Source organism: Anas platyrhynchos, chromosome 8 (assembly GCF_047663525.1).
Source record: "Anas platyrhynchos isolate ZD024472 breed Pekin duck chromosome 8, IASCAAS_PekinDuck_T2T, whole genome shotgun sequence".
In the NCBI taxonomy this organism is placed as follows: domain Eukaryota; kingdom Metazoa; phylum Chordata; class Aves; order Anseriformes; family Anatidae; genus Anas; species Anas platyrhynchos.
In genome coordinates, this window is record NC_092594.1 from 12,961,345 (window position 1) to 12,987,151 (window position 25,807).

The 25,807-nt window shown below is 40.1% G+C and overlaps 1 protein-coding gene across 1 annotated transcript; it reads right to left on the bottom strand.

The window, feature by feature from the left end:
- Nucleotides 1–1,504: 1,504 nt before the first annotated feature.
- On the bottom strand, nt 1,505–24,593 carry SLC25A24 (solute carrier family 25 member 24). The gene is made up of 10 exons (XM_027463683.3): nt 24,277–24,593; nt 13,332–13,458; nt 12,798–12,885; nt 12,225–12,336; nt 9,504–9,662; nt 9,010–9,162; nt 7,949–8,056; nt 6,032–6,199; nt 4,730–4,880; nt 1,505–4,055 (listed from the first exon to the last, which is right to left on the bottom strand). Exons 1-10 carry the CDS (start codon nt 24,457–24,459, stop codon nt 3,877–3,879), a joined length of 1,428 nt encoding a protein of 475 aa, XP_027319484.1. The 5' UTR covers nt 24,460–24,593; the 3' UTR covers nt 1,505–3,876.
- Nucleotides 24,594–25,807: the final 1,214 nt, after the last annotated feature.

Here is a 25,807-nt window from a genome sequence, read left to right on the forward strand (position 1 = left end):
GTGATCTATATGGACCATCTTTGCATACATCTGTCTTGAAATATATCAAACACATAACAAATGGTAAAACACAAAAGCAACGTGATTTTTCAGAATTGTAGAGTTCAACAAGTTTAGACTAAACATTTTAAGACAAGAGAGAAAGCAGCCTACAAATCTATCACCACTTATTTAAGAACTCAGAATGCACTGTGAAAATGCATTATTTCAACAGCAATTATCAAAATAAATTAGCCGAATACATTAAGAACTACAGGAACACATTTGAAAAATGGTTGAGATTCCCACTTATCATTCTCTTTTCCTTGACCAATACACAACAAGCTTCAAAGTGATGATCAAAATCTTTTTCAAAGGGAGAGAAGTTTGCTGTCCTAGACAGGTAGGCTATCAGTGGTTTGATTGAGTTCACGCTGCCTCATTGCTCTTTCAACATAAGATGCAAGTAACTGCAAGCAGTTAAAAATAATGGTTGCAGATCTGTGCATGTAGACATATACACATTGCAGATGTGAGATATTTCAAAAACCATCATATAAACATACATCATGTAATACTGTACATATAACAGCTCCTGTACATCAAAAAGCATCATATCAGGACCGGTCATTGATAAAAGACCATAGAATTCAGTTGCCCAGTAAGTTAATTTCAAAGTAACACTTTAAATACCAATGCTACATTCTGCAGGATGAATTTTCTTTTTTTTTTTTTTTTATGGGAATGGGTAGAACCATCTAACTCAGACATTTTGAGAGCACATCTTAACACCTCATCACTGTAAGAGGCTGATCGTCAACAACCCAGCCTCTGCAGATAGTTTCCAATTAATATCATTCTTGCGTCAAGTAGAAAGAAACGTCACTTTTTTCATAGTCAGGAATAGCACACAGAGCATCTAGTTCTTCCACTACACAAAACGAAGCTTCTAAATCCGATTTAGAAGAATATTTGCAGGAGTCAAAGTTAAGAATAACCTCCCTTAGCTTGTTTACAGTGATCTTTAACATGGGAAAGCATTGTGGAAAACTCTTATGGAGTTGTCAAAGCTAGCTACTGAGCACCCTTTTAGTATGATAGCTATGCTACACATGTAAATTAAGACAATTACCTTGAAAATGTTTTATATTGATCCTTTTACTGACGAAGAAAGATTAACAAAGAAGATAAATATGAAGAACACAAACACGTTGGATTATCAAGAGTTCTGTCATGCAGATGGCAGTTGTGGTGTTAGATCGTCCAAAGAGCAAGAAGACAATGTTGATCATTATTTGATCTTCCATTCATCAACGAAATAGTGTTTTAAGAGGATGACTAACTGTGAATATTTTTCTTAATCTCAAAGCAGGTTTTCATACATTAAATAACAGTAAAATATAGGCTAGTCTCTTTAACACCATTAGATGAATTACCTTTGACAGTGTGTAGTATGCATGCAGTGCAATAAAGAAATGTCATCTATCTGTTGGGTCATGAGAAAGATCAGCACAATCGAGCCAGATAAGGAAATGAACATTTATTAGAAACTGGTAGTTTGAGCTAAAAAGGTAAACATTCATTTTTTAAGAGACAAAGAATATACAATTGAACACAGTCATCAAAGAGGCACACAATGCAAAATGAAATTTGAAGACGACTCCACTTTTCCACGTTTGAAAACATCACCAACATAATTTTCAATATTTGCAATGGCACTTGCACACTATAAACAAAATGAACCAAGTCTAGAAGACACACACTTCTGAAGTCATCTCCATATCACACATGCAATACATTGGCTCATTGGTCACAGTCAGACAAAATGTTTGGGAAACAGAACTGATATCACAAATCCCATAAAAATACAAAAGATATTGGCAAGACCAAGAAACATTCAGATCAGAAAGGCTTTGTGCACGTGGATGATGATTTTCATACAATGATTTTTTTTTTTTAAATGTGCAATATCAAAGGCTTCCCTAAATTGAAGGCCAAAAGACACAGCTAATGCTGCCATTTTCTAAAAATCTCATAAAACGTTTATAACATGAATCTTATGGAGTTTCATATTGGTTTATGGAATATAAACTGCAACCAAGGAAGCACAGATTTATATCTGACCTGTTGTCTGAAGAATATGGCCTAAAGGGGGCAGTTACCTGTGTGCTTGATTTCTTGTGTGTGTGTGTATATATATACACACATATATATGCAGCAGCTGTTCATGGGTGTTTAGTTGTGTGTGTACACACACAGATCCTCAAAGACCTTACAGGAATTTAGCATAGGAAGAAAGTTCTTCCTGCAGTAATCCGATTTCAGGAAGTGGTCTAAGAGAAGTGGCTTTTAGAAGGTCAAGTATAAAGATGATCTTAGTAAATTTGGGATTAAGACACCACACAAGCTGCAGAAAAAGTGTAAGAAGAGAGTTGAGCAGTAATTGTTACTCTATCTCAATGTTGCCCAAAAGCAACTGAAATGTCACATTACCAGCCCCAAACCCACCCCGCATCTCCAAAAAAAAGAAAGTCACTTGGGAATTGCTTATACATGGAATATCCTACTTTCTGCATTGAGGAAGTGCTGGTTTGGTTTTTGAGGAGGAACTGTCTCCCAATACTAACAAGTTCTCTGCGTGTGCTTCTGTTGCTTCATTAACATGAATCTGATGGGCACCTGAGATCACGGTTCCATTTGGTCACTTGGACAAAATATTTCAGTATTTTATGACCTAAATTTCACAAAAACAGTCAGCATGCACAGTCCATAGATAACTGTGGAGGAAAGCAGATTTATCTAACATGATGATCCCGAAAAACCTTTACATAATAATGTAATCCCTTACTGGCTACAAGCACACAGTGGACTGTAACCCTCAGAATAAGGGAAGAAATGGCAAATCCAAAGTGAGAAGTGTTTCTCTCCTCAAGGCAGTTTTGATGAGCTCTGAGTTCTTGACTAATTCAGTCTATTTCTTCTAATACAGCCAATAAATAATTCATTATTAACTTAATACTGGATCCTTCACCCTATTTTTAAATAGTAACTTGCACTTGTATGAAGAAAAAAAAAATCAGTAACTCATTAGCTTTTTCTGTTTCTGTATATTATGATCCTAAAAAAAAAACATACAACTGTAACCCAAAGCTTGTCACAACAGCATTTACAAGTGCAATGGAAATCAGGTCCAACTAAGCAAGATATGAAAATCACTGATTGTATTACAAAAATACCATGCAAATCAAGTGAGGTATTCTTGATACTGTGGAACAACAATTTCTCAGGCTCTCAGACTTTAATTAAAAAGGTTAGCTTGAAGATAAAGGTGATGGGCTACACTTGAATGTGTTACTCCGTTCGTTTCTGTATCTCAAGGTCATGTTTTTCAGAACTTAGATTAAATCTTCAGAAATAACAATAGTAAGTGCTTACTTCTAGAAGTGCAAAATGTTGCCTGTGAATTGCTTGAGTATAGGCAGCATGACAAAACAGAAAGTCACTTTCATCTGTTCATTATCGAGGCAATACAAAGTTCTCCTACCTTTGGTTTCATCTGAGCCAAATACATAGTTAGAGAAGACAAATACAAGAAAAAAAGCCCCTAAGTAAAATATGCATGATTTCCTGAAAATATAAACATATTATTGATTTAAAGATACAGATTCTTGATTTTTTTCTCAATTCAGTGACATTAAAGTGCAATATAGGTTTAGAAATGTTATTTAGAAATGGTGAATTACAAATTAAGAAAGATTTTCCCCTCTTCAGGACAAAAACAGAAGTTGCAGCACCTCTCCACAAAGGTCTGTCTCTAATTGTAAGAGGAGACTGAGAAATCATTTTTGTTCTGGTGTTTCCAACAACATTAGAAACATCTCACCTTTTTCCTTCATTTCATGCTATTCCCAAATTCTGTTTCATTTTTTCGTATACAACATAACTGATGCTGACAGCTGGAAGCACTTTCATAAAATTAGGGGCTATGCCCCGATAAAGTCCTTGGATTCCTTCTGTAGCAATAATTCTTTGAAAGAGACCGACCATGTTTAGCTGTGGAGCTCCTTCCACTGAGGCTAGAACAAGAAGATAGGGTTATACAACAGTTATAGTAATATTAAAAATTAATTCTCACTACACCTAGGTAGTGAGCCCATCAATTCTAGGGTCATCGTTTAGAACTTCTATGCTCACAGTGAGATCTCTCTTTAATGCACAGACATTTGAGATCCATGCATCTAAATCCAACTGAAATGCACTGTCCACCTATACTCTTCTTGCTCCTATTATTAGTCTTGTGCACAAACTTATCAAGCAAGAATCTTTACTATGAAATTGTTTTCCTGAAATGTACTCCAGAGCAAACATTGCTGTCAACATTCACAGCATGATCAAAGTACTCTTCATTTTGCCACTAAAGTTTAGGAAACCCTCTTCTAACTTTTATGACAGAATTCTGAGACTATGGCAGGAGCTCTATATCTTGCATGGAATGTGGCTCTCCGAACACACAGAACACTGGTGTCTGTCTGTAACGTTACATTTGAATCCAGTATGCTAAAGAACAGTGATGAGCAACAGGGACAAACACCTACTGTTAAGATTTTTCCAGATAATCCTTGCTTTTTCAAGTATTTTTTTTCCTGACTCCATTATTATTTTTTTTACTCCCACATTCCTGTTGCAGCCATCACAAATGGTACAATTTTGATGTGATCACACAAAAGATTTTCAGTACAACCGGACTCACCTTGAGCCTGCATGCGCGTTCTGACAAGAGCGAGAGGGTAACTGGCTAGCTGCCCACATGTACTGGAAACAGTGCCACATCCCAGCAGTACAAAAACACCCGGGTTAGCAGAGCTCGATGCATAGTGTTCTAGCCATGTAGTCTTTAAGAGCTGTCAAGATATAAGATTAAATAGTAAGACGAGATACTTGCATTCCAGAAAGTAAATAAACACGTTTATTTATAAGACTTGTTATGGGTTCAAACCAGAAAAGCATCAAACTCACTGAAAATACACTTGTAGGGCTGGTGTAAAGTGTAGAGGTAAATACCTTCACACACAGGAACGGACTTGAACCAGACTATAATAGCTACTGCCTAGAAGATAAATCCTTAAATATCCAGCCACAGGAACAGGCGGCAGCAGTGCCCCTACTCTAAACCAGTTAAGACTTCAGGAAAGGGGGGTGGGAATGAACCAGCATTCCACAGGGTGTACCAAAAGCTCACATGGCTGGGTGTGTTACTCCGTGCAGAAGTACAGATGCAAACTGTAGGACAGAACTCCCATACTGCTTTGAAACATTCACACAAGTAATTCTGCTGATTAGTATTACTGCAATATCACAACAAGATTTGTCTAATCTAGAAAAAATTTAGTCTATGCACATAAGTTTCAAAATGTGCTAAGTAACAACTCTTAGCACCTAAAGTAGATAAAAATATTTTAATTTGTGATGATGGGTGTAAGATGTGTCAGTTCGTCTTTAAAGGAAAAGGTATTTTAAACTCCTCAGGACAACTACATGTCAGCTACAAAGAATTCTGGTGGCAGGAACAGATGCATATGTAATACAAGCTACTATAATCCAATTACAAATCAGAGAAGATGGCAAAAAACGTGCAAAGCTGCAAAATACGTAGCACACTATTCCTATCAGTCAGGTAAAAACCTGACTCAGGATGGCTATGTAAGGGGTACGTTCCAAGCCAACTGGGTCATTTAGTTACACAAGAGTTGTATCGCCCAAGTCTATGCAATGCCTCCTTTTTAGCAGATTTCTTGATTGATCCAGTGAAAGAAAGGAGCCCTGCATGCTAAATGAAACTTGTAAGTAAGGACCCATCTGTACAGGCATTTCCTCCAGGAAGGGCAAAAAAGAAAAATCTTATAACTAAAATCCAATGCAAGTCCTCATTTATCTATTTCAAATTGATAGCAACTGCAATACTACAAGCATATCACAAGATCTGACTAAAGAACATTCACACTTTACATAAATTAACTAGTAAAAGCTGCATACATTCAGTGATTAAACTCACCTCATAAACAGCAAGGTCAATGCCAGCATAAGGAATTATTCCCAAAATGTTAGGAATATAGCCTTTGTAGAAGGCCTTTAAACCTTCTCTTTTCAAGATCTTCTTAGCACAGTCAAACATCCCAGAATATTGCCCAGTTTTACCCACAGCCAATCTGGTCTTCAAAACCTAAAAGGGAAAAAACAGTAGCCTTAATTACATACTTTTCATTATGGTAGTTTGTAAATACAGAAAAACACGATGTATCTGTTGGAACTGTTTTGCATTTTGGTACTTCAGGTCTCCTTTGTTGCAACTGCTGTTGAGGCCTGGCTAGCAGTTTCTTCAGATTTTATCATTACTGCAGAATAGCACACACTAACATACACTACATTACAACTTAGTCAAAAAAATGAAAATATGATGGAACTTTTTTTTTTTTTAAAGTTTCTTTTTACCTTTATCTTCCTGATTAAAACAAGCAGATTTTAATCAATTTGAAGGCATCAGTGTAAACAATATTTAACATAAGCATTAGCTGAAGAAAAAGAGCATTCACATACTAGCAGGTCTTACTTCTGATCTACAAACAGCAGAGCACATTAAGAAAGTTTTTCAAAAGGCATGACCCTGTGAGAAGTACTTAAGGGATATAAAGATTGCTTTTCACTAATGAAACCCAACATTAGGTTAATAATAAAATGCGTCTATACAGCATCTTAGGACAAATAAATGAAAAACAGTATCTAAAAGAAACCACAGATAGAATTTATGAGCAAGAATTTGGCCTACTTTAAAACCTCTTAAGACTGCAGCTTCCTCAGGAGTTTCCTGAGGCTTTTTTTTTTTTCTTTTGCTTAGAAGCATCCTAAAAAGCATTTCTAGGACAGTAGACGGGAATATTACCTTGTAGAACAAATCACTTCTCTATTGACCAGCCTATTTGTAATATTTGACCTAACATTTCAGTTAAACCTATGATGTAGCCATCTCTGTGCTCAGGCTACCTGTGACTCAGCAGCTCTAATGACAAGGATAGAGTTAAAAAAATATATATTAAAATTATCACTGCCAGCAATAAACATGTAGGTTTTATTACAAATGACACCTTCCTTATGGAAAAGTATTTAGGTTATATTTTAAATAAATTCAAAATTTTGATGTCAATATTGGTTTAATGCCAGCCCCAACATACATTCGAGTTACTTGCACAAAAATATGTGTTCTAAGGAATAAGAAAATAAGGAAATACTTTGTACTTCTAATGAAAAAAGCAGGATGTGAAATTGCTACCCTACAGCAGTTCATATTTTAATGCTAATTAAATTGCAACATACATAGTACTACATACAAATATGTCCTACAGAGGAAAGACCATTTAATCCATCATGCCTCAGCTGTAGCTGTTTTGTTCTCCTTCCCAACTGATCTCCTGATCTGACCCAGCTCCCAAATCACAATGCAACAACTTCCTATCTGTTACAGGGAAGATCATTCCTTGGTTACATATATAGTAGGAAAGATTTAGGCCGAATTCAGAAACTGCCTTTAACGTGTACTTCATCTTAAATGCATTACAGGATTTCTTTTCCTGGACAAGGTTGCGAAGATACATTTAAACTTTGCTCTATGGAGAGACATACTTGAATACCAAATTCAGAAGGTGCAATCACACAAAACACAATAACCCAAGTTTCAGGCTCACATCCAGAGGTAAATGACACCATCACCTGAATTAAACAGGACATCCACACATACATAAAAATGAGAGGTATCAATTAGAACACAGCATATTCTTTAGTGTCTAGCACTGAAATTCTGAAAGGAAGTGCAAAGTGAAAATAAGTTAGGATATAGGAATTCCAATACTTTCAAGAGTAAAAATGCTGAACCAGACATTTGGCTGTCTCCAATGGAAACAGATGTCCTGTTACTAACCTCCATGGGATAAATAGAAGTTTGTGCTGTTGCCCCAGCCAAAGAACCAGATACGAATCTTTCAACAGTGCCTAGATTTCCATCATCCTTAGTGAGTATCTTCTTATACTGTAAAGATAAAGTACATAAAATAAGTATCATCTTTGCATGCTTTTCAGCAAGAGTTACCTCAAGAGGTAAGAGTACAGTACAAAATGTCTTTTCAAACTGCATTGTGTGTATATATTAATAGTTGTATTTACTAAACCGGCAAACTTTGCACTACGCTTGCTCCAACTCTGTCATCAGGGATTCACAAAAACACTAACATGCAAGGATCCTTTACATTACGTTTATTGTTCAGAGGCTCCCAGAGAGCTTTGCATATTGCTTCATTCAAGACAGATGCCATCATGCAAGAATGCACCATCGTCAGCTCCCAAAAGGCTCAACGAGATTAACAGTGTGCTCAAAGTTTCCCTATGGAATTTGGCCATTCAGTCGTGCAATACCCCAAAATTTACTTAACTTTTTGTTGGTTTGATTTCATAGTTGTACAAAAATATACGTGTTACTTGAGTATTATTTGAGGCAAATAGATGAAAAACAAAGATCGGTTAGCTATACCAGAACTGGAGCTCATTTTCCAAAGGAAGATTAGGCCTTAACATGATGTGTAAAGCTGATTCAGAGGTAAATATAACTCTGAAATCCAGGACAAGGGCATCTTACATAGAACCAAGATATTTGACTTAAACAGGATCCTGTATGAGTTCAGTTAGTATAATGCATCAGGGTTTTGGTCGTTTTCACTATATATAAAGCTATAAAAATGGGAAGACAGTTAAAAATTAATGACTATTTATACTGCTTATAATATAATAGCAAAATCTGCAAACTAAGTATTCTATTAACAGAAAAAAATAGACTATTTGAAATCGGAAAGTCAGTCTAAATTGCTATGGTACAATCCCCACCCATAGGAACTCCTTCCTATACAATACAATAGTGCAAATGACAAACAGTGAGAACGATATAGTATTTTATATACCATTATTTTCATTCTTGATTTAGTATCTTACCTGTTCATAAGCCCAGAACTTAATAGCTGTTTCGGGAGCTATTTTCACAACATTCACACCATTTCCCCTCCAGAGGGATCGGACACCACCTTCTTTCAACATTTGCTTAAAACCACTGGCTATATTCATTTTGTTTGACTTTGAACCATGAACCTAAACAAAAAAAAAAAAAAAAATCACAGTAAGAACAGTGCTCTGATTAGGCTGTAAAACTGGTCATCTAAGTAGCCTACCATTGCTTAAATGAATTAGCAAAATCATATTCACTATTGAAAATATTGTATTAATTGCACAAGCAGTATAATACTTTGCTTGCATTTTTGCCAGTATCACTGTGCAAAACAGTCTTGTGGACACAAAGTACTGAAACTGTGGAAACACAGCTAGACCTCCAGAATTCAGATATTGTATTTGGCCATCACCTTTCTCTATCAACTCTCTAAAAACTGAAATGATACAATGGAGACTAATAGGAACTTAAACATTGCACCTACCTGCATCATCACTTTAAGGCGATCTAATGGTGCTGTACCTGTTCGAGAGACAGCACCAGCCACTCCTCCTGCTAATAGCTGCTTCCACCACTGCCCAGTCTTTTTCTCTTCCTCTGTGAACTCATCTGGAACAGTCAGACTATCTCCAATATCCAGCACCTATTAGAATCCAAAGCAAACAGATGCAAAAAAAGAACGTCTTATTCTACCATCTCAACTTTATCAACAGTTCTAATTCCAAATTGGCCTAGATCCTGAAAATATGTAAGTAAAAATGCCAGTACAAAATAAATAAAACATAATTTACATTCTAAAATCAACTTGCTATGGATTGCTATTGTTATTCAGTTAACAGCATTCTTAAATACTTCTACAGAGCAATAACACCACGGACCCACCATTTCAAAGACTGCACCATCGTCATTAAAAATTATGACAAATTTCTGTCCTGAGTATATCCCAAACAAAGACATCCTGTCATGATCTGTAAACCTCTTCAGCGAGCACTAATGCCTACATGGTGATTTTAACCTTTCGCAGGACAGTCTTCTAGGATTAGTTTGGTAATCTCTTAAGGATGCTAACAAGAGATTTCACTCTCACAGTAATTTATGAATAAGTATGTGGGGAATTTTCCCCTCACCCTGACATTTTAAAGTAACATTTTTATAGCCGATATATCAGAATATTAAATTCCCAGCAGCTGTTGTGTATTACCTTACAAAATGATGAATTTGACTGCTTTATTAAGTTGCCTCTCATTATCAATTATTCTGAAATACATATTAATGACTTTTACTCAGCTATAAAAGTTTGACATGTCATTACCAGGTGCATGTGTGCATGACTATTCAACTTGATCAGAGAAGAACATTCCACAGTCTTATGCCTTGGACAGCTTTATTGCTAAAACCTGTAGTAATTTTATGTATCTCTTAAAAGCAATCTTTGCTCTCCATGTAACTTATAGCCATAACAAAAGAGAAAAATTGCACCTTAGATGATGCAAAGCCAGTATTATGCATAAATTAAGCCTATAAAGAAGCAAGAATGTTTTAATAACTGATAACAAGTACTGACCAGCAAGCATGTCAACTGACAAAAACTTTTTGTTTTAAACTATGGCTAATGTTGATTTTGGACACTACACCTTATTTATGCTGAGTTCACTATCTGTTAAGTAGACTATTCTGTCTTGCTCACTTGAAATTTAAGAACTGCAGTATGCAGTTTATGCATTTATCCACTGTACAAAGAGGGAAAGACCTAACTAGTCTGGATATTGAATATAAAATAGATTAATGAGAAAATCCCTTCATCTTTCTGACATTGTTTCCAAGCAAGGTGCCTTCAGTTACTCAATCACAAATTAAGTCATCAAAAGAACAATCAGAACTCTTAAAATATAGATTCAGGGTTCTTACAGATATTACACATACCTACCAGAGTTTAAACCTTACATCTACTTAGTCCCAAATGCAACTTTAACATGAAGACTAAGAAAATCAAAAGTTAAAGCTAAATTTAGGGGGGATTTGTAACAGAACACCACAGCTATCATAATACTTCTATGCCAACGCAGCTGTCTGCTAAGAAGAGTGACAGCAATTTTACAATTAAAAAAACCAGTGAATGACAGCCAGACATGTGAGGTCTCACATCTGCTCTTATCTGAAGCACCAGCTGTGCTACCGTATGGCTGGATTTTGCTCGCTGTGATAACTGGGTCAAGTGATCTCCCAGTGTCGCAGTCAGAAGAGACGCCTAAACATTTTCCTTGGGGATAACAGAGGCTATTCCGTGTAACAAAAAAATTTAATAGTGGTAGAAAGCATATTATTACAGCCAAAGTATGTTTCACTAAACAAGCTGGGAGCAGGACTACCTTATCTCACAGCAGTGCTCCAAGGGTTTTCCCTCAGCAAACAGGGAGCTGACTCCCTTTTGTCAAGCATCTCTGAAATGAGTTTGTACAGTGTGAACTGCTCAAAACTTTCATGTCTCAAACTGAATTTTACTACAGAAATGCTGACTGATCCCTCAAGATATAAATGGTCTCACTATACTCAAATCTGTCTTTACCTAACATTATGAATTATTCCATAACTATGTAGTTTATCCTTCCATTTACAGGAAGGATATTAGCAAACTCGATTATTATTGGCTTATTTACCATATTATTGCTTCTTAAAAGTCAGTGACTAAGGCATTAAGAGCTCTGTTCAATAGTAACTTAAAATAACGACCTACTTGTTGCTGTACGCCCTGTCATTCTTCAATCAAATTCCATAACATAATAAATATAAGAACATATAGCATAGAAAGTCATCGATAATAACACTTGCAATTTCAAGGTAATGAAATCTACATGTGTTCTGTGCTTTTGATGTGGTGAAACATACAAATGTACTGTAATATGAAACAAAAAAAAGATTTAATACTGTGGTTAGTATCTTTCTGTGGAGTATCTTCAAAGGAAGAAGAGGATTTCTTCCTAGGAAACACTGGCATTAAAATTTAGATGAAGAAAGAGTTCTTGTTCTAAAGAAACTCAAATGACACCATCCTGCTTGTAAACGAGAGGGCATTAAGCAAAAAGGAAAACCAATCTTTTAAATCTATGAAATACAACTGTGATGCTGTCATACTCAATACTGCAACTTATCACAGCAGAAATTAATTTAAGAGCTAGACTGAATTAAAAATAGAAGTTCAACTTACAGTGGAATGTTTCCAATATCGAATTATTTCCTCAATGTCTGTAGCAGGGTTAAACATAAAGTGATCTCTCCACTCATTCCAGTCTACTGACATTGTCCCATCAGCATCAATACTACAAGAAATTGAACCAAAACAGGTAAGGCAACAGCAGCAGCATTGAGTGTGTGTTTGTTTGTTTTTAAATACTGGCCAGCACAGAGATACCGTCTGTAGACTGGACATGGAGACTTAAAGGGTAGATCTGCCATGGTCTTTCAATATCATGTGGTTCTTAGACAAGCGTATGTAACATTTTCCCATTTAAAAACATAGAACACTTGATTCTATCAACATTTGCACAAAACTGAGGCATAAACATTCCCCTCCTATAACCAGATCCTAAACAGTGGTCAGACTTTGTATAACCCAAGAATAGATGAAATATGCAAGAATTACTGTAGAGGTGCCACTGAAGTTTCCAACAATCTTTCCAAGTTATAATCCCATTCAATTATTATGTTCTGTGAATTAGAAAATGTACTTATGAAGAATACAAAGAAGCTCAAAATATTTTAAGAAATGACAATTCCTGACCTTTGCAGGATCTTTTCCGCCTGTTTTTCTGAAATGTTTATACCCAGTATCTTGAGGGACTGGACAACTTCTGATGCTTCAATTTTTCCTTGAAACATTAAAAGAAAAATAATACATATTTAAAACTTTGAACTTCATACACTTGCAGCTCGTTGAATTAAATCATACCACCTACACAAGAGCAAAAACGCTTTAAATTTTAAACAGAGATGATGCATTTTTATTATACACTATCAGGACCGAGCAAATGTAAGTAAATTAAAATCATACAGCTAAATGAGATGCAAACATCCAGTAAGTTAATAGCTAATAGTTTAATAGATACATGGATAAAATACAAGGACATTCCTATCTGGAAAGCAAAGATCCACAGATCAACCAACCTGGAAGATAATAAAAATGACTATAATTATTATTTCAATCTATAGTATCCAATAACTACATTCCTATTAAAGGAATGAAGTAGAGGTTTCAAACACAATTTGTGGTCTCCAGTTTAGACAAAGAATATAAATTAAGATAATAAAGGCATACCATCATTGTTTTTGTCCAGGCTCTTAAACGCCAGTTTCATTTTCTTTTCATGATCTTTAAGATACTGCATAAATTCTTCAAAATCTAGCTGCCCATCCTGGTTAGTATCTCCAGCCTTAAAGATTTTCTGTTGAGAGAAAATTTAACATTTCAATTTTCCAAATTATAGAAACTCACAAAGTAAAGAAAGTTCAGGCTTACGAAGTATCATATTGGTCACTTTGAGAGTCAAATCAGGAAAATACCTATGCATACACTTCAGAACCAGTTTTGTTTCCAGAATTAAACATATTCACAGTAGTTTCATGAAGACAGAAAACTCCCAGCAGCAAAGATAGCTTTAAGAAAGTGTTATTTATTATTTCTAAACCTTTCTATTCAAAGATGTTAGGGTTTCTTGCTAGCACTGGAAAGTTACACCTAAAGGTACCCTAAAGGGACGAAGTTATTTGTGGAGGAAGGCTCGGTGAACGTGACAAACTCACAAAAAAGAACAATTTTAGACCTCCGACTTTCTAGCTGTACACAGGGTCGACAATATTCCAGTCAAATTAAGTAGTTTTAACTATCCTTTTCAGTTGTGTCCTGTGTTCTAAGTATTAAGATAATGATATAAATAGCAATTAAATATTTAAGCTTTGACCTTAAGTGTAGTACTTTTTGTACTAGGGTCTTAACTGACTAGCACTTCCACCCCTAAGCATTTGGGAAGGCAAGCCTAAGGCCTGACAGAAAACAAACAGAACAAAACACACACACACCACACATAAAACACCACACACCATACAAACACACTACAACGAACCTGTAGCAAATACAAATAGTTATTTTCCACTTATGCATGCATTTGCTAGTAACAGGCCTGCGGATCAGAAACGCCTACGTATAAAATTAACTATGAGTTGAGTATAATGAACGATTGCCAGCACAGCAGGAAACAGGCCTGAAATACAGACAAGGGGTGTGGCACGGCTGCCTGGGCATATACTTTCCCTTCATCAAAGCACCTGAAAGGTCTATCATCTTCCTGTGTGAAAACATACTTTAGGAAAAAAAGGGAAATTCCAGCAACCCCGCAGAGCATCAGTCTGTAACCACTGAAGTAGGTCTTCAGAGGTAAAGCCCCAGGAACAGCGAAGCCAAGGCTAGTAAGCTCCACAGGATTTACTAGCAGGAGATTTAAGCCACAGCAACAGATACTCCAAGAAAAAAAAAAAAAAAAAGAAAAAAAAAAAGAAAGCCCTGCAGAGCCGGCAGCCGGGGTCAGCAGAGGAAAGGCCAAGCAGCACTGCTGCAACAGGCACCTCCCATCCTCTCACACATCCAGCAGGACACAAGGAAACAGGAGGCACGGCCACCGCAAAACCCCTGCTCTAAAACAGAAGATTTAAGGGAAGTTATGCCACACCTCATCACATGGGCACTAGTTCCTGTGTTGTTGCTGAGTCTGTGAAATCCTAAGGGGCCAGCACACCATACCAGAGCTGTACGGGGTAGGTAGGAGACAAACCTGAGAGCAGAATTTCTCCACTGAGTTGCAGCAAGTTTCTGAGCACTTCAGAGTATGCTTACAGCATATATTAAAAAGCATTGCTGTTCTAATTTGCAATATCTGTTTTTACATAATTTTGTTTACTCCACTATAATCAGCATAAGTCCTTAAAAGAACCAAGTCCAAAAAGACCTAGCCTACAAAAGCGCAACATAAAGGAAGCTAAAAACACTGGTGTACATGTTGTAGGTGTCTGAGGACTTTTGAAAACATCTAAATACATTTATATTGCATCATTTTTTTCCTACTTCTCTACTAAAAAGAGAACTTTAATATTTAATCTTTAAAAAAAAATATTAATAATTCCCAATTAAACAAGGGGAGGATTATGTGGTACTCCACAGTGAAATACAAGGCAAATTATCTATCTCCTATAATACAGCAAGTTATGCACACTAAAACAGATGCAAGATATTGCATACTCAGACAAGTGTCTGATTTCAGCCTAGAAACACAATTCTGCAGTACTGATCTTAATATGTTCTCAAGTCCAGCTTGCCAGTGCTACCAATAACTTGTCAACACAAACACACTCACCAATTCAGTCTTATCTCAGGCCTTGCCTTACCAAAAAATAGTTAATGGGTACTCAAGTTAAACAATGCATTCCTGACTACGTCCTTCCAGTAAGAAATTAAACAAAAAAGCTAACAGATTAATCATTCAAAAAATATATCTATTAAAAATGACTCTGGGCAGAAGGAGCCCCCACCTCCAAGAAAATGCCATCTCAGCCCCTCTTGTACTGCATGCACAGCGCCTTGCACCACAAGATGCTGGTGCCTTGCTAGGCTCTCACAAGCAGCAGAGAAGGGGCAGTTTCCGTGGCAGTCACACACACAGAGCTAGTTCCAACCAACACGAACTGCTGCCATGCCCTGCTGCTATCTGAAGCACACAAAAATATAAAACAGGGGAAGTGTTGTTCTGGCTCAGAGATATGACAAAATTCCAATTGCAAAACCTCCAGTGCTAAGGATGATGTAAGCCAAAGAAAACAGAAATTCCTAGGAGGCTTAGAGAGCTGGCGATCAGTGTGTGTGAAGGGGGGCACCTTCCATTTTATCTGCCAAATAAGCAGATTTTACACTGCAACAACTAGAAAAGGATGAGCACAAGCTCACTCTCTGTTCCCTACTTTTGGTTTTAGTTATTTTCCACACCTCAGGCCAGCATCAACCACCCTCAGTGCAGCTGAACAAAGGAACAGGGAACAAAATGCGTGCTGTACTTCAGCAGGCACGTGCCTATTTCCTCACACTACGAACATAAAGTTCATACAAACAAAAGCTTCTTACAGTCTAAAAAAAATGTACTATTTACGTGGGTTTTAAAGCTTCAGATTAAACCCCCTAATTAGCCAATTTGTGGAACAAACAGGCATGCTCAGAGAGCTTGCCTTCCACTCGGGAGGCTGCGTGGGCACAGGCAGGGGGCAAACACTGGATTCTGCAAGCAAGCCTGACACCACCACCCAGATGCAAGCTGCCCGTCCACAGCATCATGGAAGAATTCAGCCCAGCGAGATCAGGGGGCGCAGGACCACGTCCATCCGACTCCTGAACACCTCCAAGGGAGGAGATTGCACAGCCTCCCCTCCCCAGGCAGCCTACTCCAGCGTCTGACCACCCTCGCTGAAGTTCAGCGAGGAACCAGACTGCTGCTCTGCATTTCATACAGTGCCAGATCCCAGGATTTACTGTCACAGCCACCTGTCATCGTGCCGCTTCCTGGTTCACCAACTTCTCTGTCGGGGAACTGGATGCCTTGTAACGAGGGTGCGTTTACAACAGTCGGGCAGGAACCAACCCAGCTGCCAGCCCGTGCACTGGAGCCCTGGGAAACAATGCTGAGTGTGCCTGGCACCTAAACCCTGCCATGTGTTGTTACAGGCTAACCCTGGAATCGCTTCACCTTTAGGCAGGCCCAGCCCCAAAAGGAAATGATTTATTTTTTCAAGGTGTGCCATTTCTTTTCTCATGCGAGAACTTTAACCCTGAGGCAATAAATATAACCCACCGTACAATGAAACAGTGACCACAAAGAATTACAGAACTAAGATGCCGATTTAGGTTCTCTCCTGTTATCACTTAGGGCCCTCGCACCTACGGACTAGAATACTCATGCTGGCCTATTTGGTCATGACCTTGCTGCCTTTTAAAAACAGTTCTGTTATCTTTGTTTTCTGCTCTGTAGTCAGTTAATGCAGCTGCTTTTGAAGTCTTGCACAGCAGTGCAACACCAGTTTGAAAAGCCAAAACACAGAAGAAATTTATTTTACAATTTCCATATTACATACAGCACACTGCAGTGCTTAATTTCTACTCCTCTGGAAGTCCTCTGGCTGTATAAACCTAAGCCAGCAGGTCTGTCGACAAAAATCAGGAAAGTTATGGACAAGCTTTAGATACACCTAAAGATACTGAACACACATAAGTATCCCAAAGAGTTATTAAATTACTCTGTGACAAAGTCATGAACTTTTACGCATTCATAGCTATTGTGTAAAGAAAGAGAACACAAGATAATACAAGTCTTAGTGCTTTTAGGTACCCTTTTCTTTTTAATTCACAGTCGAATGTTGATGTTATGTGTCGCAATTTTGCCTGTATTCTGGATAAGCCTTCGCATTCTTCTGGTTACAAAATTCAATTGTATGGGGAAGGTGGGGCTACACAGTAAAACTGATTGCCAATCAGTTATTCTTTAGCTTGTTATTTCAGCTAATTAAGACAACGTAAAGAGTACTTAACAGGAAGTGATCCATCAAGAAGTTACTGGGCATTTCTGGCTTCCTATCATGCTATCTACCTACAAGACACAATAAAAACAAACAGCAGTTAAAGACTCATAATTGGTGCAATTAGCAGTTCATTGTTCTGTGATCTAATAATAGAGCTCCAAAGGGCACAGTTAATAAAGTCACACACAAAATGCACCAGCACCAAGGTAAGGACAGCATGTCTTTGAACATTCAGAAAGTTCACGTTTTCTTTCAAAACTTCATATTCATCTTACGTAGATTATCTCAACAGCAACCTTGCCACTCCCTTCTTCTTTCTCTTCCTATTCTTTCCCCCTTTTGGAGCCAGAACAATTAGCGACAGTCATTCATATAACTCTGCATTCTACCCTTACCGATTTGTGATGAATTTATCCAACTCCTACTGCAAGCCAAATTCAGCCGTAGCTCAAACACACGCAGCTCTGTTTCCTGAACATCACAGAATCACAGAATTTCTAGGTTGGAAGAGACCTCAAGATCATCGAGTCCAACCTCTGACCTAATGCTAACAGTCCCCACTAAACCATATCCCTAAGCTCTACATCTAAACGTCTTTTAAAGACCTCCAGGGATGGCGACTCCACCACCTCCCTGGGCAGCCTGTTCCAGTGCCTAACAACCCTTTCAGTAAAGAAGTTGACATGTATCCTACATGTCCTAAACATGTATCCTACAATCCTGAAACTCGATGGTGCTCTTTCCCTACCTATACATGCCAGGACTGCAGAAGTTCAGGACACAAGAATAACCCAAAACTCAGTAGTAAAGATTGTTTAAATCGGTCTCGTCATTCTGAATCGGTTGAGGGATAAATGCAAAACAAAGCGAAAGGGCTGGAAGTCCCAGGATGCGCCCACACATCACCCCAACCAGTGAGCCCAAATAACACACAAAGGAGACTGCTGGTAAGTTTAAAAACACCTACACGATACTGCGTTGAGCAATACAGCTGTCTGCACTACCTCCGAAGAGCCCCCAGCTTACTGAAATGCTCCGTTCCCATTTGTTCACTTCCTTCCCACAGGACGCTACCATCATTTAAACAAGCAGGTGACCTGCCAGACCCTGACACTACCTCCCACCCCATACAGCAGACTTTTGCACTGAGATGTAGTGGTCCCATCAGCTAGAGTAGCTTCCCCTTCCTCTTCTTTGCCCTGAGCACCTCTTTGCTTTGCAAGACAGAAGGGCTAGCCACAGCCTTCCCACTGGTTCACCTCAGGTAACAATCTCTATAAAATGAGCCTAAAAAGGAAGAGATGCAAGCTGTGCGTATGCTCTCCAGCACGCGTTGCAGAAGCTGCTCCCACAGGACCTGGATAAACTCTCAACTCACAACTATGAATTAGATTCCAAGAATCTGAAACGGCGTAAATGGGAGATGCAAACTATCCTCCCTTGTAACTTCATTCAGCATTCCTTGCAAGTTACACTTCTTTTTTTTCAAACTCTGAACATACTTGGTAGACAAACTGCTCTGACAAATGAGCCTATTCTACTGCACAGGCATCCCTACCTTGCGCACGTCTTAGAAGATTTACCAGCGCACCTTGCATTTTCTCCTGGGACACACTGCTGTCCCAAGACAGTGATTTAGCAAAGCATTTCAACATGTGGTTAAGAGATCTGCCAGGGTGGGCAGAGGGGTTCACGTATTCGGTACCTAGCATTCTTGTGTCTTGCACAACAAGAATGAATCATTCACTGTACCCTGTTCAGGAAGGAAAAAAACAAAAACAAACAACTATCAAGTTAGTATTAGAAAAACATTTCTTCCTCCATCCTTGTATGCTTAAAGTGTTATGAAAATTAACTTAAATTCATCTTGCTATTTCATATGGAGACTTGCAAGTGACTACAGCATGCATCAGTTAAAAGCTTCTGAAGTTGTGCATGTTGAAATCAAGTAACAACTTAAATGTTGGCTTACAACCAGACTCAGATACGTTACTGAAGATGTTTGTGGTATTCCACTATTAGATCCCTATAATGAGACATTTCTAACACCTATTATGACCTGAAAAGCAAGGTTTAAAGTAACTAAGTAATGCCAGTTCTCTATGAACACATGACATCTGTTTTTTGTAAAAGCAGAAGGTGTCTACCTACTCTAAACCGACAGTATTAGTTTTTGGCATACAATTAAGAACAAAGTTTCATTTCACAAAAATGGCACTGAGAGACAGGGAAGTACAAAAGATTTCTGCTTCTACAGACTGTGAATCTTAATGTCACGTAAGGCAATGATTTCTAAGTGTAGGTATTGTGTAGAAGCTGCTAAAGCAGCTGGTGCTGTTTTTATACATTCCTAACCAAAGTGCAATATAACAAGAGGCTTCATGTAATTTGCTCTACTAGCCTCCTAATTTTGCCATGTAAGGGAAGTTACCAAAAGTAAGAAGAGCGCAAATAGCATAATAAAACAGTGGAGAAATATTAATGGCTATGTTTAGCTCAGTTACTCAACAAATATCTGTAAAGGGATATGCTGCTGGGCTAACAACAGCTGTAAGTTTCACGGTCTGAAGCACTACTAAGCTCAAGTGTTTAGGAGGCCAGAGGAAAGCTCAGCATTCACACCTGGTTCTGCTCTCACCTGTGGTCTCTCTCACACCACAGCGCACACTGTGATACAGCACAGGAATCTGGTCTGCTTGACAAAATGCTTAGTTCCCTTTATTTTAAACGTGGCAACACACTTCAAGTGTTCTGAGTATTTTTAACATAGCTGGCCTACAATTCTCATAAACACAGTTGACTACTCCAAGCAGATCGTATTCCGATGGCTGAGAATTTAGTCTCCTTGGGCCTTGTTTCCATTACATCATGCTGTACCTTCATGTGAGTTATCTCATCACACTGTTTTATTTTCATTTAAAGCCTTACTGTAGCCAGGAATGACAAGACTTGTGTCTAAATCTGACAGTCAGTCTAAATAAGAACATCATATTGTTTCCAGAATGTAGTTATTCATTTCAGTAACATCTTGCTGCTCTTAGCTCCGGGACTCAATGTATAAATAGTACCTGAATGTGGACGCTTGGCTGTTTCTACCACAAACTGAAGCGTGAAAGACGGAATTTGCCTCCTGCAGGTTTACTGTAAGGATTGATTGCAACAGAAGGAAAGCGGGAATAAAAATAGTATAACCACTCACACCATGTATGGTACTCACATCTAAGAGACTCACTGCATTTTGAAGGCACAGGATGAGATCATTTGAGATCTGATCCCAGCATCTATCTGGTATCTCTACCAGACAACTCGGCTAATCAGAACTGACTGTACAATAGCTGCTATCAGGGCTTGTAAAGAGCCCTTTGGTACTGTCACTGCAATCAACTCCCTCTTTGTAGGTGCTAATATACGAAGTCAGGAATCTTTTGTAAAGCTCAGCAAAGTTACCCATTCCTAGCAAGTAACATACTAAAATATAAAACAGGAGTCATCGTGGCAGCCCCTAAGAAGTACACATTTTAGACTTCTCAGTGGCTTTCTTCCCTGTCACACACTTACAGGAGGCAGGTGAAGCAGAAGAGTCAGAAGCTTGTGTCACTTTGTGCAATGAAGTCTTCTATGGAGGAAAAAGAACGATTCTTCCCTCAAGAAGAACATGAGACCTACTTCCAACACTTACCACATCTATTTGATGTCTACAATATTCCCTTGCCTAGAAGAGTGTCTCATCACACATTAAGCATTAATAAAGCCATCAAGAAAATGGATGTAAGGTCAGAGGAAAAGAGCATACTCTTGTGTTTATTACTCAAATGGATAGCAGCTTGGTAACTTCTAAACGCACGCATGTTCCTTCCAGTAAGGGATTACATACTGTTTCAAGAGAAGAGAAGAAAGCAGTATTAGTAGCACAAACACTGATTTTTAACACTGTGAAGGTGATGACTGAGGATGACCCAAGTGACTTGGCAGTGAAAACACCTAACACCCACCTGGCTGGTAGCCTACTGACAGTTACCAGGGTGAGCAGCGCTGCCCACCAGTAGTGACCAACACTGCCCAGCTCGTCTATCTCACTACACGCAGGAGCATTTCTGGAAACCTGACCCCCACCTGCATCTGGGAACAGCAGAGTGCAAGGCCTGAAACCCTGACTCAGCCACGAGGAACTGAAGTCTACTCTTCTTCAGTACATCCAAAGGTCTGCCCACACCCATAAAACCACTGAATCAGCAGTGCTGAATGTGCAGCCACATTGTATATTTACAGGTTTTATTTCCTTACTCATTAGTTGTTAGCAATTATAAGACTAATTCTGCCTCTGCAAACACAAGGAGTAAAATTGCATGCATAATTTTATTAATAAAATGCCTTTTTATCAAGTAGTAAAAAGGTATTTTACTGAATTAAACATCAGTTTAGAGCTTGAAGTGGAAGAAGTTGTAGAAGGCAGCTTCAAGCCCCAAGGAAGAGCACAGGAAGCAGATTAGCTACTAAAGGCAGGAAAGAAACTGGAGGCAAGTCTTACTGAGGGTCTCATTCTAACAAGTCATTTCAAGTGAAAATCATGTGCATCGTTAAGTTTACAATGGTGAATATAAACGCTGCAGCTAGCGGCACTAATTCTTCCACCCATCCCAGACATGTAGTGTGACTCACAGCTTACTTTGTTTACTCTGTGTTTCTCAGGCAACTAAAACAGCCAGCTTGGCTCCCCGCTACATCCACGGGAGTGTAGCTTATCTCAATTGATTTCATGGTTTCACTTCCAGTTTATCCTACACCAATCGAGGCTTTGGCGGATACTTAGATCTGCACTTTGAATGGAAAATATCATGCTGAATATAAGAGAAAATAACTTGAGATTTCAATTACAAGTTGTTCCAACGTTAAGATATACACCATGTCTCAGGGCTTTCAGTAAATTATGTTGGAAGACCATCCCCATTAGTTGTCAGAAAACTGGGCACCTATTCCTCTGTTCACTCTAGGTTAAAAAAGCACTGTTAGAGTCAAACTGGCACAACAGGTTCCCAACAATGCATCCGCAATGCCTGAGTGAAGCCTACAACCAGTAACATGACAGCTCTCACGGGAAGCAGAGCCGGTCCCTGCTTTACAGACCAAAGTCTGAGAATGCAAGATACACACTCACTGAGATGCTTTTGACCAGAAGCAATACTGAAGTGAATGCACGCTTAGGACTCTCATTTACACTCTCAATAGCATCAACTGCTATTGAAACTGATGAGGGGAGACCTCATCGCAGTCTACAACTTCCTCGTAAGGGGGTGTCGAGAGGCAGGAGACCTTTTCTCCATTAACACCAGCGACAGGACCCGCGGGAACGGGGTTAAGCTGAGGCAGGGGAAGTTTAGGCTTGACATCAGGAGGGGGTTCTTCACAGAGAGAGTGGTTGCACACTGGAACAGGCTCCCCAGGGAAGTGGTCACTGCACCGAGCCTGACTGAATTTAAGAAGAGATTGGACTGTGCACTTAGTCACATGGTCTGAACTTTTGGGTAGACCTGTGCGGTGTCAAGAGTTGGACTTGATGATCCTTAAGGGTCCCTTCCAACTCAGGATATTCTATGATTCTATGATTCTAACTTTGGAGACCTGTTGGATACTTTTCCTTAAGCATATGAGACTGAGTTAAATATAAAGAGGTCAAATAGAGACCAAGTAATGAAGAAAGAAGAGGCCTCATCCCAGGATTAGCGTCAGGTCACTGAAATTGTACGGCTTACCCACCACACCTGAACACTGCAGCCAAAATTTAGGCTGACTTTTCTGACCCTCTTTACAAAGCTACACAGTGCCTAATGTAGGCATGGCAGTGCAATGCCATCTGATCAGTCGTCATATTGAAATAAAGAACAGCACTGCTACAGCAACAGCTCCAGCACAGACCTCCGCTGTACCTGTTTGGCCTAACTGCAGCTATGTCTGATTTTCATACGCGCAGCCAAAATGCAAATTCCTCCATAAAACCTGGACGTTACGCCCATGCCCTCTGAACGATGTACAAAAGCAAACAGCACATGCCTAAGCACAAATGTTGTTAACGAGTCCAATCTGTAGGTCTTATGTGGCTGCAGATACCACCTACTTTCTTTGCAAACAAATTGACATCTCTGTGTGCCAGCTCTCACCTTACTGCCCACAGAGTGTTACGACTTCTAGAATTAATGGAGCCCACTGAAGACAACCTCCCCAGCTTCCATAAGCAATACCTTTTAAAGAGATAAATGCTGAACCTAAAAGCTGCCTTTTCAGCACAATGTGCCTTATCGCACAAATACAGCCGGAGAACCGCGCATTAAGTGACTTTATGTTCTGCTCCTGAGGTATCCACGATAACAACTAGGAAACGCGAGTTTCTCCCCCAGGTACGGGCCAGATTTGCTGTGCCAGCACTTGGACACCCGGTGACTCAAGTTGTAGTGACTCAGGAGGCATCACTGGTAAAAGTGGACAAGGAAATGTAACAGTCCAGGCGGATCCCCCAGAACCCACAGCCCAAGGGCTGTGCGGGGGCTGATGGCCACACTACAGCGTGTGCGACCCCAGACGCCGTGAGCCCCCCCCGAGCCGTGCCGGAGCACAAACACGGCGGCAGCAGCAGGCCGAGCCCCGCCGGCTCCTACCTCCTCCGCCTCCTTGCCCAGCGGGATGCCCATGGCGCGGAGGCCGGTCTGCAGCTCGGCGATGTCCACCCGGCCGTCCTCGTTGAGGTCCAGCTTCTTGAAGAGGCTGGCGTAGCGCGACTCGCCCTCACGGCCCCCATCGCAGGCGGCGGCGGGCAGCGCCCGGAGCAGGAGCTGGAGCATGGTGGGCAGCGGGGCGGGCAGCGGGAACACGAACAACGCCTGGGGCCGCGCCCGGGGAGAGGAGGGGAGAAAGGGAGGGGAAAAAGGGAGGGGAGAAAGGGCCGGGCCGGGCCGGGCCGGGCCGCAGCGCCACGCCCGCGGCGGGAGGCGCCACGAAATGGCCGCTCCCCCCGGCCGGCCCCGGAGGAGGGGGGGGGCTGCTCTCAAGGCGTGCCTGTGGGTTTCTTACCACCAGGGAAGGTGTTTTTTCCTTACAGAGGGGATTGGCCGTGCTCCATCGCGTTGCTGCGAATTGGCTGAGGCGATGTGCGCTTTCGGGGTTGTGTTAAGTTAAATAGATCCCACCCCAGCGTGGAAATCCCAACGATATTGCACAAGACACTCTGAGGTCTAATTCGGGTACTGGGGGTCATCGCAGTCCCCGACACAGCTACAGTCAGGCCAGCACCGGAGCCAGATGAACAGTCAGTAGGATAATCCAGAGACCCAACACAAGCCTTTGACAGAGCTGGGCTCGTTCTGCCCGCTGGAACAAAGGCTAGAGGAGGAAGCTGTTGCTCCATACATAAATCAGCAGCACGAACGTCAGAATGCAAAAGGAGCTACCTCAAGGGCACAGTGGGTATGAGAACAAGTGGATGGAAAATTGTCAGCAAGAAGGCTGTTCATCTGACAGCCCATTGCCCATGCAGAGAGCTGCGGCGAATGACAGAGCGCCTGAACCCAGCCTCATCCTCGTGGCACAGTAGGCAGGCAGCATATGGCAGGGCAGAGTGGTTCGGCCTTACAGCGTGAACGCGCCGGCCTTGCTCAGAAAGTAATCAATAAAGCTAACCTGGAATACTGTCTGACCACAGACTACTTACCGGGTTAGACACTATTGAATAGGTAACCTTGCAGTTTTAAAGGCTATGATTGCATTATAGGTTTACTGAATCAACAAAATTAGGCGGGAAGAGACCTCAGGGGGTACCTACTCCAGCCTCCTGCTCAAAGCAAGCTCAGCCATGTAGGTAGCCCAGGTTGCTGAGGACTTGAACCAGTCTTAAAAGCCTCTACAGACTGAGACTGCACAATCTCCTCAGGTAGCCTGCCCTACCACCTCACTGTCCTCATGGGGAATACACTTCTCCCTTTAACCCAGTATAAGCTTCTGTTTCATTTTGTGCCTGGTGTCTCATCCCCCCACCATACCCCACTGCCAGGATCATAATATCTTCTCTAACATCTGTGTAGGTACTGGTAGGACAGAGGCCTCCATCTAGGCCCACAGAAAACACATCTCTTGTACCAGCTGAAACAGCCCACGCTCTTCAACCTCCCCTCGCAGAAAATGCTCCAGCCTCTA

Excerpts from the sequence above, each read along its gene's own strand:
- SLC25A24 (XM_027463683.3), bottom strand. The coding sequence starts at position 24,459 with ATGCTCCAGCTCCTGCTCCGGGCGCTGCCCGCCGCCGCCTGCGATGGG. Across the intron at positions 13,459-24,276 it reads TGGGCAAGGAGGCGGAGGAG|AAAATCTTTAAGGCTGGAGA; the intron begins GTAGGAGCCGGC and ends TTCTCTCAACAG. Across the intron at positions 4,056-4,729 it reads AACGCGCATGCAGGCTCAAG|CCTCAGTGGAAGGAGCTCCA; the intron begins GTGAGTCCGGTT and ends TTCTTGTTCTAG.